General features: G+C 41.4%; 1 protein-coding gene across 3 annotated transcripts in view; it reads left to right on the top strand.

The window, feature by feature from the left end:
* Nucleotides 1–10,533: 10,533 nt before the first annotated feature.
* Nucleotides 10,534–15,050, top strand: part of LOC147425381 (uncharacterized) — a 48,299-nt gene continuing 43,782 nt past the window's right edge. Inside the window, exon 1 of one of the 3 annotated variants that reach the window (XM_086499532.1) lies at nucleotides 10,534–10,689. Coding sequence is in view for 2 of the 3 variants with exons in the window: in XM_086499530.1 (XP_086355656.1) it covers nucleotides 10,997–11,110 (114 nt within the window). In the remaining variant the exon portion in view is untranslated. Of the gene's footprint in view, nucleotides 10,690–10,852; nucleotides 11,111–15,050 lie in introns of those variants that run through there. The other 2 variants (XM_086499531.1, XM_086499530.1) reach the window with 2 other exon arrangements.

Genomic DNA, 15,050 nt, shown 5'->3' with positions numbered 1-15,050 from the left:
CTTCAGTGATGAAGGTTGCTCATCTATTATGCAGTACTATGATGTTGTTGACGAAAATCTAGGGATCAATTGATTTCTAGTATATTGTTTACTATCATCAACTTATCGTTCCAAGTTTAGAGGTCGTTTTTTTTGTGTGCATATCAATTTAGGGTATGAAGAAGAAAAGTGAACTTTTTTTTTTGGTGTGCATATCAATTTAGCGCCTTAAGAAGAAAACCGAATTTTATTTCTGTTGTTGAGTAGATGTGAAGGACTGTATGACTCTCCAAAAGCCTGATCACTTCGACATCAATCGTCCTCTCGATTGCAAATGTCGTACTCTCCCATTCCTATATGACACTCCAAAAGCCTGATCTCGTCGACATCAATTGTCTTATTGATTGCAAATGTCGTCATCTCCCATTTGTGTACGTCCACGTGCATGTTGATGTATTGTACGGTTTACTGCAACAAATAATTCCATGCTGTCAACTAATGCAAACCTTCTGCATTGCCTTTTTTTTATTGAGAAAAAACCATATTTCCTTAACACTCTGCCATTGGTTGGTGATTTAGTGATCAAGGTTGCTCATCTATTATGCAATACTATGATGTTGTTGCTGAAAATCCAGGGATCAATTGATTGCTAGTATATTTTTTAGTGTTATCAATTTATCGTTCCAAGTTCAGAGATCATTTTTCTGTACATATCAATTTAGGGTTTTTTCTTGTACATATCAATTTAAGGTATTAAGAAGAAAACTGAATTTTACTTCTATTGTTGGGTAAATGTGAAGGACTGTATGACTCTCCAAAAGCCCGATCACTTCGACATCAATCGTCCTCTCGGTTGCAAATGTCGTGCTCTCCCATTCACACACTATAGTCATCATCTCATTTGTGCACCTCCCCGTCTTAAACTATAAAATTAAGCTTAGTTCTGTTGTGGCGTAAATATAGGGACCTATATGACACTCGAAAAGCCTGATCACTTCAACATCAACTATCTTATCAATTGCAGATGTCGGCATCCCTCATTTTTGTACATCCCCGTCTTCAACTGTAAAATTTACCGCACACCAAAAGCATGATTACTTCGACACCAATCGTCCTCTCGATTGCAAATGTCGTTGTCTCCCATCCAAACACAATGTGGTGATTGCGTCCTTTTTACACACCCCCCATTCTAAACTGTAAAGTTGCAATTAGTTATAGAACTCCATTGTTTAACTTGGCGATCACAAAGATCCGATCTCGTTCTACAACATTGGCTATCATTTTGATCCCCCACATGTCGTTGCGCCTAACCGAGCCACTTTCTATTAGTTCCCATTGTAGGAGCACAATTCCCATTAGTTGTTACCCTTAGCACGCCATCCAATGTGAAACAATTGCACTTCCTATTGGTTTGTACGTGGAGGGCCCGTCCTAGGCTACGAGCATCGATCTTGCCCAAACATATTGCACTGCTTTATCAACTATTTGATGTCATTTACAAAATTCATTTATACACACTAATTTATTCAATACAATACTAGTCATTGATGCAACAAATGTCGCTCACCTTTTGAGTTGTGAAGTGATAAATTCTCTCGCCAATACATCATAATGTCGTTTGAATGGTTGTAGGTAAAATGCTTCCCGATCAAGCAGTGCAATTGAAAAAGAGATTACACACACAATTAGTGCGTGTAATGGATGCCCTCACATTAGACGAGATAAAAACAACCTTGCGAGATGAGCGGCGCTTGCAGGCCTTGCTCTCTGAAGTGGTCCGCTCAACAGCCTTGAAGTTTGAGGGCGCATATATTAGTGACGTGCAGCATCTTCTCTTTAGTATTGTTGGAGACATGCCAAAATGCGTTATCGACCTGTGAGCTGACTTACCAGAGGGCATACAAATGGAGAAATTACAACATTGGTATAACTGTTGGAAGATTGAAAAGGAAAAAACCACTCGCACAAGGAATATTGACACACAGAACACCTTCAGTAAGAAATTGCGGAAGGAGACTCTTCAAGATAGCAGAGGATCGATGTCTAGTCTGCACATTCAGAAAACTGTACTGAACTCATTTTGCTTTGTCACCTTGGGCATTCCATTTGAGGCTATAAAACGAGGAAGGAAATTAGGATCTGGGTCATATGGAGACACTTATGAATGCAAGATCGAAGGGATTTCTTTCCTTCCGTCCAACAATGTGTATTGCTGTAAGGAATTCAAAGGTCAAGCAAAACAACAATTCAAATCATTCGCAATCAAGAGCAGTGTTGACCTCAATCACCGAGGTATTGTGCGTGCTCTTGCACATACAATTCAATCACCATGGATACTTATATTTCCTTATTTCAATGGATCTTCCCTTGGCGATTTGATGGAGTGTGTGCCTACACCTTTTGGAAGCATCAGTGAAATTGTACTTGTGATGGGTGATCAAAAACACAAAAAACCAACTGAATTGGAGTTGCAGCAATGCACGCTTATCATCAATCATGCTTCGTCTTTGATTCATGCACTAATAAAAGCTTTGGCATTTGCACATGAGAATGGAGTTATTCACAATGACCTTCACCCTTGGAACATTATGCTAGACTTCACCAGAGAGGGAATACCAAGAGTAGGCATTATAGATTGGGGTCTTGCCCTTCGACCACCGTATGAGAGAAGACCAACAAATATTCGTAAGCCAAAAGAGCATGCCAAGAGGCCTTGGCGAGCAGCCGAACTACTGAATACCAGATCTACATGCCCTTGGAGCAAATCAACCGATGTATATGCACTTGCATGGGTCATCAATCAGCTCAGTATTTTCTGCAACAAATTTTGTGTGTATTACAAACTTGACTTGATGCAAACAAGTACTGCTGTAGAGGTTGAAGCCATACATAATATAATCAACAATGCCTACCTTCTGGAGAATCCGTCTGAAAGAAAGACGCTCGCTGATTTAGATAAAGATCTGGAACATTTGCACATGCACCCCAAACAATGTTTGCGTCCCATCTCTGACATGTGTATTTCTTTTTTCCACTGATCCTAGAAAATTTATCGCAACTACCAAGCTCTTTTTATTTATTGAGCTGAAAGTTCCATTATGGTTTGCAATAGTTCTTTGAACATTAATTTGTTGCCTACTTCCATTATATTCATCCCTTCTACTTCTTTTTTCGTCGTCCAATTTCATTATATTAGTCCCTTCTAATTTGAATCGGACTAACTTGTATCTATTGTGTCCACAGTTGCATTTAAGTGTAGGTCTTCTCAATGGCAATCGTTACTACGCTACGTGCTACCCGCAAAAGGCGCCGTGAATACGGCGCTTTTCAAACTATGAATAGACGAAAAGTCTACTCTGTCCTGCTGCTTCTTCATGGTTCAATGTGCAACATATTTATGAGGCTTGGCAAGAAGAATGCAACATCACATCTCGCAACATTTCCATTTGCGAAAGTTGTGGCATTTGCAACCTATCAAAAAAAGATACCCACAACGATGGTCTTAATACCACACGCACGAAGCTAGCAAGTGCAACGTAATTGCAAACAATTGCAATGCATAATCTCAAAGTGAATTGGACTTGCTGTTCTGCTTGCCTGAAAAGTTCACGAGCAAGCAGTGTTGTCATCTTGCAACCCGACTACATACAAGCCATCCTAAACACAAATCAACTAATTGTGCAACTCCTTAGCGTCATCGATGTTACAATCAACGTCACAAAAACAGCAACTGCGGTTGCAAAAGGCTTGCTTGATAGAAGATCGCTACTCGACAATCCACTGATCTGCTGGTCGACAAAGCAAAACATGTCTCGGCCAACTTCGTTACTTGCAAACACGCCACTAGCAGCAGTGCTAGCATACAACATAAAGGATAATCCAATTCTCAAGAAGTACCGGTGCATCGTTGAGCAGCCAAACAAAAGGACATCTATTTGTATTCTATCAGCATCGGCTATACAGAATATCGTAAGGGACCACTCAGAGAACAATCCATTTGAACTTATGCAACAAGCAGAAGCACAATGTGAAATTAGCATATTGCAAAATTTGTTCAGCACAACAAAGAGAACTGCATTTACTGCTAAAGACAAACACAAGTTTGGTTCCATACAAATACGTGATACCGCTTATCTAAGCGAGCGGACAGTCAGTTTTCAATACAATGGACTTCTGTCTCATGAATTCTTTCTGAAGTGCAGGATATTACATTAGAATTAGGGATATTCCCTTTCCTCTTTCCCACAGGAAAAGGAAACTACCAAGGAGAATTCGACTTCAGTGAATACATTAGAATGAGAATCGAAACTTCCTTCTCTATATACACATTGTACAAGCCATATTTGCTCATGATGTACCAATTGAAACAAGCTATCATGATTGCAAACTCCACAAACAGTACATTTTTACAAAGGGATATTGATAACTACAAACGAGCACACACCGCGGCATCTACACATGATGTAGTGAAGCATATTATTCGATACAATCTCCCAGCCACAATGCCAGGTACTCCACCATGGCATCGACGAAACTTGAGAGACCTCATAACAATGGTGGACACATGGGGACTACCACATCTGTTCTTGACATTCACTGCTGATGAGGTTTCCCAAACAAGATGGAAAGAAGTCATCACAATTGAAAAACTTGCTCAAGGCTACAACCAAGACTTCAAGTGGAACGATTGCCCTGTAGAGTGTGCAACACTGTTTCACCTTCGCTTGCACGCTTTCCTGAATAAACACATCATCAATGGAAGCAACATACTTGGCCATGTAGACCATCACATGGTGCGCTACGAAGTGCAAAATCGAGGCTCACTGCATGCACATGTCATACTGTGGATCTCTAACGAAGATTTGTGCCAAGTTACAAATGAGATTGTTGCATACATACCAGCAGAATCACAAGACACCTTCACCACCGAGCTGCGAACCCTCGTTACCACGAAATAGATACACAGATGCAGAGACTCTTGCAGAGTCATGGGATCAGCTAGAGTGTGCAAATACGGATTTCCGTTTGAACCACAATACAACACGACTTCAACTATGGATGCCTGTACTGCTAGATGGCTTTACTACCGCCCTGGGTATGACCATCGAAATGTTGTCCTGTACCATCCCACAATCTTGCTCCTATGGAAGGCACACATGAATATTCAAAGAGTCACAAATTCATCTATATTGCATTACCTTCTCAAATATGCAATGAAACCAGAACCCCTTGGAAAATTGAACCTCTCCATAGACGATGCAGCAAGTCTTGGACTTCACGGCTTGGACAAAGTAAAGCTTCAACTAATTGCAGCCTCTGTATTATCAAAGCCAATATCTACGACAGAGGCAGCAATCAAATGTTTGAAGATTCCAATCATCACAAGGAGTGAACAGGTTGAATACATCGACTCCTCTCCACCATCACTACGGCAAAGGTTGCTATCTCGTAGCCAGACTATAGTCACGCATCCAATTGATTTATATTGTGCAAGGCCCCTTCATTTTGAAAAGATGACATTCTATGACTACCACAAAAGGTACAAAATTCTGAAGCCACACGAACATACTCCTGTACTGAGTTTCCGTGATGCGTACAAAACAACATCATAGAGAAACAACGCCTCATCAGATTTACATAGTACGATCCTGGCCATCAAACAGAGGGATTCTTCTTCAATGTCTTGTTGCAAAAACTTCCCTTTAGGAACGAGATGGAGCTTCTATCACCAACCAACACACTCTCTTCTTACTTCCTGGAGTGCAAAATCCGTCGGATCATTCTTCATGATGAAGACTTGGAGATGTACATAAATGAGCACACCCAATGTAATATGCTCGTCTCTGAAAATACAGGACACACTTTAAACCTCATAAAACAAAAGTTCATCCTCAATCGTGAAGATCCACTCACTTGTACAATGAATGACACAGTTGAACCAAGAGTATCTCAAAGTCGTGCTACAATGCTGAAGCTACTGCAAGAGTTCGCTGAGACCAACAATGAAGCTCTGACCTCTCAACAGCAAGAAATCTTCGACCGTATATCAGGCCTGAGTAATGGCCTCCATGTCATTACAGGTGTTCCAGGATGTGGAAAAACATTCCTCATAAAATTCTTCACCTCAAGCTTCATAAAAAATAATAAGACCGTTATCCTGACTGCATCAACTGGAGCAGCGGCTTCTCTCCTTAGCAGCCTTGCAACCACAGTCCACTATCAATTCAGGATCCCTTGTTCTAAGCAACATTTCCCACAAGCAATTCATCCCACAGATGAAAGATTTGTCGATGTACATGGTGCCAACGTCATTATCATAGACGAGATATCAATGCTAACGAGTACAATCTTCAATATGGTCGTTCGCCAGATAGTTAACATATATCACCAACGGAACGCTCCTTGACCCATTCAGTCAGAAGCTCATATTGCTCTTTGGGGATTTGGCGCAACTTCCTCCAGTCTGCCATCACCAGAAGCCATTATGCCATGTTTGCAGTATACAAAACTCAACTTACATCGCTGCAGCCACTACCCACAACATGACCTTCTCAGTTCGCCATGTTGCAGACCCCACTTACGTCCAATTCTTGGATACGATCCGTGTCAAGCAACCAATAGAACAACAAATAGCAGAAACGTTGTCACAGTGTGTAATTAATGAAACTGAACTCCTGCGAGTAATCGATGACGCTACTACACTGATATGTACTCATAGGGAAGATGTATATAAGTACAACAACTTGATTCTGCAAAAGTCTTTCTCGGCATCTGATATTGTTGCCATTCCACTGAAGACCAATGCTCTTGACGAACCATTGCTGCAGGAATGGCTCCAAGACAAGGCATTCCATGAGATGGACAATACTGCAAATGGGGCTAGATGTATGATTACAGAAAACATTAACTTGGCTATGGGCGCTGCGAATGGATCCACTTGCCGTATACTTTCCTATTCATACGACTGTACCGGTCAAATTGCTGCTATAGAAGTAATGCTACTTTCCACTGATACCACCATGACAATACGAGAGACTAAACATGCTACAAGAGCAATCAATTGCAAATGGTTCCACAAAAGCACATTCCCTTTGTCACTCGCGTACGCAATCACTGGACACGAATCTCAAGGAGCTACGATATGAAAGAAAGCCATCCTCATTATAAAACAAGCTTTCGCCCCAAGATTGGCATACGTCATGTTCTCTCGAGTGACAGAAAGACACCATCTCAAAATATTGAACATCCCAATCCCAAGGATGTTCCTTGCCGGCCAGTAGAACACTCCCCCAATGGTTAGACATTTCCTCGCTTGTCTTTAGACATTTCATCGCTTATTTTTAGACATTTCCTCGCTTTTTTTCACAAACAAGTCCTCTAGCTCTTTCGGTCTTTCATCTCGTAAGGTGCATGGACTACACAAACAATTATTTGACGACAGTTTTCTTGATTGCAGATTTTCTTCATAGCAAGTAACAACCTCCATCATCTCCTCATGGACACCGATTAGGTAACCATTCCTCAAATTAATCTATTTTGTAGCTAGATTTTATGCCATTCAATATGTACAAAACTCAACCATCATATTTCTCTTTCTCTATCATTCAGATACTCGATAAATTCATCAACATCGCAGCTACCTCAAAACGAAAAAACAATTATTCTGCAAACCCATCTTCAAATCAAATGCGCCTAGCAAATATGGCTGGCGAGGCTCCGAGTGCATTCATCGAAGGGTTCCGCACGACTCAACTCCTCCACTCATACATCAATAAATGCAGCAATCGAAACAAAGAATATAGAAATAACGAGCTAAAGCTGGCAACAGGTACTTTGAGCTCTTCATATTCTTGTATTGCAAACACTAATAGTTAACAAATTTGGTTGCTTCTACAACATCTATCCTTCTTTTTCTACAGGGTTACAAAAGGAGATACTGCTATTGTTGGGCATTGACTTCGATGAGTCAAACAAACTACTGCTAGACACAGAAGCCCAAGAAATACTAAACACAAAGACTGCTGGTATCACCACCTATGCAATCGAGATGCTACACTACGGTTACAAAATTGCCCTCGACAAATTGGTCGTTCTCGACAAGAATACAGCAAGCCAGGCACTTTCCAACATGGTCAAAGAGTTTGGAAACGAATTCAAAGGGAACGAGAGAGAAATCTTAACTGATGAGAAATTCACATGGCATTTTAATAGAGACCTCTTTCATGCCCGGTTTGGTCAGACAACTGATTTATTTCGAAAGCTTGAACCACTACATGGTAACCATATGCACCCCTTATAGAATATAATTGTCTGATTATTATCTGATTACATACTAATTCAGCACATCACTTCAGTGTAGGACATCGACAACGAAACCAACAAGGAGATCCCCAACAACATAACAACTTCACAAGAGGAAGCATCACGTTCCGACGTTGTTCCAGCTCCCAAAAGACAACGACAGATGAAGAGAACTACATAGTTTACTCTATTAGGTGCAAAATCAATAACCGTGTTTACATAGGCATGACATCCGATTTTGAAGCTAGGAAAAGAGCACACATGACAAATCCACCAAAACACATGATGTGTCGTCCTTTCCCCCATTTTGTCAAAACTTTGAGTTTCATGTACTGCACAATACACACGATAGGAGAACTGCTATTGCACTGGAAGCACAAGAGATAATTACTCAAGATGCAACGTCCACGAAAGGATACAATAATTCGAAGGGACATCCTCCAAACTGCAAGAAATACTATTATTTAAAACACCATAGAAAAATATAGCGTGCAATGAAACTTAATTTTTGTTCTGAGGTAGCAACTCCCATTCAGTTTTCTCTTCTGTATTCAATCACTTCTCAAGAGTCTTTTCCTCTAGTATCTGTGATAATTTTTATGTTATGCTTCTCTATTATCTGTGAGACTTTCTTTATGCTGTGTTCTGTTCAGGTTATGTTCTGCAGTTTTTTTCTTGATATCATATTATGTTTACCTTATGTTCTTGCTTTCCTCTACATGAACATCATTCAACTTTCAAATTTTAGGATTCTACTGTTACCTAGATGTCTTGCAATAACATCAAGAGAAACAGACAATCCATTCCAGCAACCCCATGTCTAATACTTCTACAAAAAATTATCGGCTAATAAGAGACAAATCATGTAGCAACAACTTATGTATTTTACAAAAAAATTATAAATGTACAAATGCTGCACCTTGTCTTCAACATATTAAACAACACAAAACAATAACTGCATTAGGTTATAACACTGTTCTGGACATCCACCAAGGTTGAAAATATATTATTTTTTGAAAAAAAATAAGAAAATATAGTTGCGAACTTATGCCATCTTTATTCAATTGCTTTGTTCAATGTCTTTGTCATATAACGTTAATCATTGGCTACAACAATGTCTTTTTTTTTTCCATTCAGACTATGAAAGACTTGACTACTTATCAACTTCCTTGATTTGAATGCACAATGGGTAGGCCGATCCCAGCTGATCTGATTGAGTAGCAGTCAGAATTTGAGACTGCAATGTATAAGTTGCAATACTGTCTTTACCCACATTTGCAAGAGCGGGTGCTCAGACACTACATGCATAAATGGACTGAGTTCATTCCATGGCCAGTTCAACCACCTACCCTATGGCATCCACATTACATCACTTGGAACACACTCGGTCTAGAAATCACCATCGACATCGCCATGCTGTCTGGTTGCTCCACAAAACACCATTGTATGTTGTTCGTGCAGATTGCGGACGTGCTCGGCCTACTCGAGACTATAGAATTGAATTACTCTAGCGTGGTCCCAACCACCTTCAGTCAGCTAAACAATTTGTTTCGCGCTATTTTCCTGTCAACCAGTTAGTCATACGCGCAACTTTGAAGATCATCTTACCGATATAGCCCTTACTTCGTGCATCAAAATCTATGTGTTGTTACCTAGTCCTCCTCCTCTTCTCCACAGAAGTTCTGTCTGTTTCATTGTGAAGAAGTCATTGCATGCTACATTCGAAGTCTTACGAACTCTCGTTCGCTTAGTTCCGTTCTTGATTCATCAACTTTTTACCATACTATTTCCAGTGACTTACACTCACTTACCGTAATAAGATTTGAGCAAAACAAATAATAAGCTCTCCCTGTCTCTCTCTCTCTCTCTCTCTCTCTCTCTCTCTCTCTCTCAAAACAAAACAGTACATAAATTCTTGTATATATGAGTGACTTCTGCTAACTAACGCTCACAAGATTTGTCGAGATTAAAATAAGTACGTGCTTCTTTCACACACTCCCTCCCTCTCTCTCTCTCTCGGCTTTCACTTCTATGTTCTTTTTACTAATGTATACTCTTCTTCAATGCTTCGATGCGAACAAAATAGTATTTACAATGGTGCCCTTGCTCTCCATTCATTTTCATACACATCCAAGTACGAAATCCATAAACATCCAAGCACCAAAGGAAAGCTCTCTTTAATTGCAATAGTATTCCTTCAAACACTCTCCAACTTCCTCCAAAGCTTGGCAATCAAGGCATACTAGTTTTTATAGATAAGGCCACCCTATTTTTGAGCCACGTGGCTTAATCCCGAGCATAGACTGCGATCTAAATTAAAAAAAAGGCGCTGTCGAAAAGCAACAGGCGACCTTCGTCAATCGGACGTTGTTGAGGCTGATACCTTCACCATCGGCTAACGAAGCAGAGGTCCCTCTCTCTCTCTCTCTCTCTCTCTCTCTCTCTCTCTGCGCCACCTACTTTTGTGTCCTCATCCTTCGACGCTTGCAAGTAGTTTAGTATATGACTGCAAAAGTTCTATCTTTGAAATGCTTCGTATACTCCCATCCCCAAGAAAAGCAACCGAATTTCATCATGCTTGCCAAGATTACAGTCTCAAGATAGACCCGAGCAGAAAACTTGGGTTTTGTGACCATATTGCAGCTAGACAAAAATGCAGGGAGAAGACCACCACTAGAGAGCTTAAGTGACCAGTAGAGAGGGTAATTAAGCCGTAATGCTTGCCGTGGTTGAAAACTATGGACTTATTGAAGGAGAAGCTGCCGCGGTGCCTCAGAAGGTGCAAAAACAGATTATTACTTCTACAAATAGTGAGAGTTGCTTCAAGGAGGTGTCCAACACAAATCGCTAATCTCTGATCTCGTTTTCTTTTTCTTCTTTTAATCATGTTTTCCTTTCTTGGGGTGCCACCAAAACTGCTCTAAGAAGCAAACTAATTAGCACAAGCGTGCACCAATTCATGAGAAAAAATTTGGAGTTTATAACCGTTGGTGTCTCTAGTTCATCAAGGTGAGCCTTCACCTTCTTCCTGCATTGTAGAAGCTTGAGCTGCTTGTAAAAACATAATAGTCTTTTCCTCATCGTTCATTACCGGATGCTCAGAAGTCATTGGCCGACAGCAACTAGTTGATGAGCAATTGCAGACGGGGATCGGAGAAGATGCGCATGAGCAATCAAAGGAAGAGTACGGCCCACCTCGGCCTACTCAGTTCGAGATTGAAGAGATGGAACGTCGACAATTGGTTGACGAGGCAACAAAGCAGATGATTAAAATTGTGAAGGATACAAAATTTGCAAAATTTTGACTCAGCAATCCCTCGCCGAAGTACACACCCAGTTTTGCAGAAGGCCACAGAACCACCCATCAAGAAACCTCCTTCTCCTAGGATGTTTACAGAGCAAGAATTACAAGAGGTGGTTCAGACACAGATCACCCGTCTTTTTTGGACGCAAACAATAAATCCAAAAAGCATGAGAAAAAGCATAAGAAAGGAACTGACTTCCCGGGTTATTTGGGTCTTCAATCTTCCTTTGCATCGGCGAGAAAGCAGAAGAAGCGTGTATGATTTGAAGGATTTCCCAGTTCTTCTTCTTCTTTTGACAGTTCTTCTAGCTCCTCTGACTCGAGCGAAGAAGGCAGAAAAGGCAAAACCAGAAGCAAAAAGCAAAGCTTCAAAAAGGGCAAGAAAAAAGGCAAAGAAGCCTAAATTTCTCTCAGTTTCTGACAGTTCTACGGAGGACTCATCCTTAGACAGTTCAGACTCCGACGATCACATGCTTTATGCAAAGAAGAAGCATTTTTATAAAGCCAACCAATGTGACTTCCTCGAAGATAAAAGCAAGAAAGTAAGAGAATTCAAAGAAGGTAGGTTTTTCCGGATTTCGAGATGCTTTGAGGGCTTTGGCCTTTATACAGCAGTTTGACATAGCTTTCTCTAGAGGGCAACACTCAGAGAACTCCAAGATTCGGAAGGCTACATCTTTTTCCAAGGGAAATGCTCGAACATGGTGGTCCATCCTTCTATCGAGAAAGGAAGCTCCAGTTAAATGATTGAAGTTTAAGAGGCTTTTTATTTCTTCTTGGCTGACTCGAGAGTATGAACGAGATATATGGACTGCTTGGAATCATCTTTGGATGACCAAGGGAGATTCTCTAGATGCTTATTGCAAGAGATTTTAGAGCTCTTTTCTGCCAGCCTCTTCATTTAAGAAGGTCTCGTTTAAAGAACAGATTGAGCGGTTTTGCTGCGGACTTCCTATAGAATCCGAGACTACTGCTTAGAACAAAAATCAAATTCTACTCAAGAATTGATGGGTCATGCGAAACGGGGTTTTGCCATACATACGGGCAATCTGACTTACCTCACTGATGAGATCTTGACTCAGAGAATCCAACAGACTTCTAATAATGAAAGTAGAAAGAGAAAGAGTTCCCAAGAAAAGAAAGACAAGGATTCACGACCCGGCTCACTCTTCGAGAGAGGGCCAACTACATCAAAGAGGGGAAGTGTTTTGAATGCGGGGAACATGGGCACGTCTCCGGGAAGTGCCCTAAAAAGGCACAGCAAGAACAGAATGAAGACATGCTAGAGAGTTCGAGAGCAGCTTAGGAACGTGGCAGAAAAGGTAAGATGAAAGTAGGACTCGTTCTAGATTGCTTGGGTACTGACCCAAGCACGATTGATAAAAGTACAGAACTTTGTCGAGCGTGGGGCAAAGTGAAAGATGAAAGAAGCCCTGATTTTCTTTGATGGAGGAGCCAAGGCCAACTTCATTTCACCTGAATTGGCGGTTCGGCTCGAGATTACACCCGATCGGATGGGACCACAAGCAGAGGCAGTTCTAGTGGCACCCGAACGGGACGTAGCCATTACACCTGTCATTGGCAAACTTCAGCTTTATTATCAGGGTATTTGGGGCACGAGGACTTCTACATAATTCCCTTGGAAGGTTGTGATGTCCTCCTTGGAGTCCCTTGGTACCATAAGAACAACGCCGTGGTCGATTATCGGGCAAAGAAAGCGACATTGACAAATGAGAAGGGCAGAAAAATTGTACTTGATGTGAAATTGAAGGGCGAGTCTGTCCCTATTGTATCGGCTTCGGCCATTTCGAAATTAATGAAATCCAGTCTGTTTGTTTACTTGATCTTTTTGAAAGAGTTAAATGATGAACACAGGACAAATATGTCTGAACTTGATAAAGAACGCCAAGATTTTCTCCACACTCATGCCGATTGCTTTTCTGAGGGCCTGCCAGGCGAGTTGCCATCATCTCGTCCTGAGGATCATACTATTGATCTGATACCTGGAAGCACACCACCGAACCGGCTACCTTACCGTGTGAGCCGAGCACAGAATAAGAGATTATGAACCAAGTGAAAGACCTCTTGGAAAAGGGTCTTATCCGGCCGAGTACTTCTGTCACAAGACGGGCAACACGTGCCAATAGAAAAGAACAGACTTGAACAGACTTTTAGCACTTCAATAACAACTGAACTGAGAGAGAGAGACGACATGCGACATGGAGTGGCGGAATTCCACCCCAGAGAGTATTGGCCCCAAACCTTGGCGCCCCTTTCGGTATTTCTTTATATTGCACCAACATAGTACAAGCAGGTACTCCAGACTCTGCACCTTCTCCAAGAAGCATGCCAAAGAATGAGTCCTAACCTCATATTTAAAGGCCCTAGGCCCCATATGCAATTTACAGTAAAAAGCCTTCAAACTCAAAAGCTTCTGGTCCAAAAGCAAAGCCAAAAAGCTGCCAGCATAATTTATGGAAATCCGTACAGCCTACCACGTCATCATGCCAGTGTAATTTTCAAAAATCTGCCACGTTATCAGTTTTTGCGTGTGTGTGTGGGTCTTGCTTTATTTTAATCCTTTATGTCACTTGGGGCCCCATCGAACGGGGTCCCCATAAGTTGGTAGGACTTTTTCTTCTGTTACTTATTCTTCTTAGGGTTTAGGCCCCTCGGCCAACATCTGCAAGTTACCCCCCCCCCCCCCCCCCCCTTCTTCAGGGCTTTGACACGTCAGCAGTTTGTTACAACTTCACCCTTCTGCTCTCCGGTGTTGTTGGTTTTAAAGAACGACGGATCTTGGAGAATGTGCATTGATTATAGAGCTCTCAATAAAATCACCATCAAGAACAGATTTTCGATTCCGAGGATCGATGATATTCTTGACAGACTACAAGGATCCTCTTGTTTCAGCAGGATCGATTTGAAAAGTGGATATCATCAGATCCGAATCGCGCCGGGGGATGTCTTCAAGACAGCTTTTCGGACGAGCTTCCGTTTATATGAATTTTTGGTGATGCCTTTTGGCCTTACCAATGCTCCAACGACTTTTAACCAATTAATGGACAGGATTTTCAGAGAGTACAGATCTTTTGTTGGCACTTTCTCTGATGACATTATAGTCTTCTCCAAGGATGAGACAGAACATAGACAACTTCTGCTCTACAGGTCTTTCAAGCATTGCTAGATCACAAGTTGGTGATCAATGCCAAGAAGAGTGAATTTTTCTTACCGGAGATACACTTTTTGGGACATATCGTCTCAACAGCAGGAGTACTGATGGACCCGGCCAAGATTGAGACTATACGTGATTGGCCCGAGTTGGCCCGAGTTGAAGAATGTCCATGAAGTTAGAAGCTTCTTGGGCTTATGTTCTTACTACCGGCGGTTCATTTGAAAGTTTGCGGACGTTGCTTTCCCTTTGCGTATCTTGACACAGAAAGAAGTCCCTTTCTCGTGGGGATCC

This window comes from Adiantum capillus-veneris, chromosome 25 (genome assembly GCF_014529385.1).
Source record: "Adiantum capillus-veneris isolate H3 chromosome 25, ASM1452938v2, whole genome shotgun sequence".
NCBI classification, from domain to species: Eukaryota; Viridiplantae; Streptophyta; class Polypodiopsida; order Polypodiales; family Pteridaceae; genus Adiantum; species Adiantum capillus-veneris.
The sequence above is the reverse complement of the archived record's forward strand: the minus strand, read 5'-3'. Positions and strand labels throughout refer to the sequence as shown.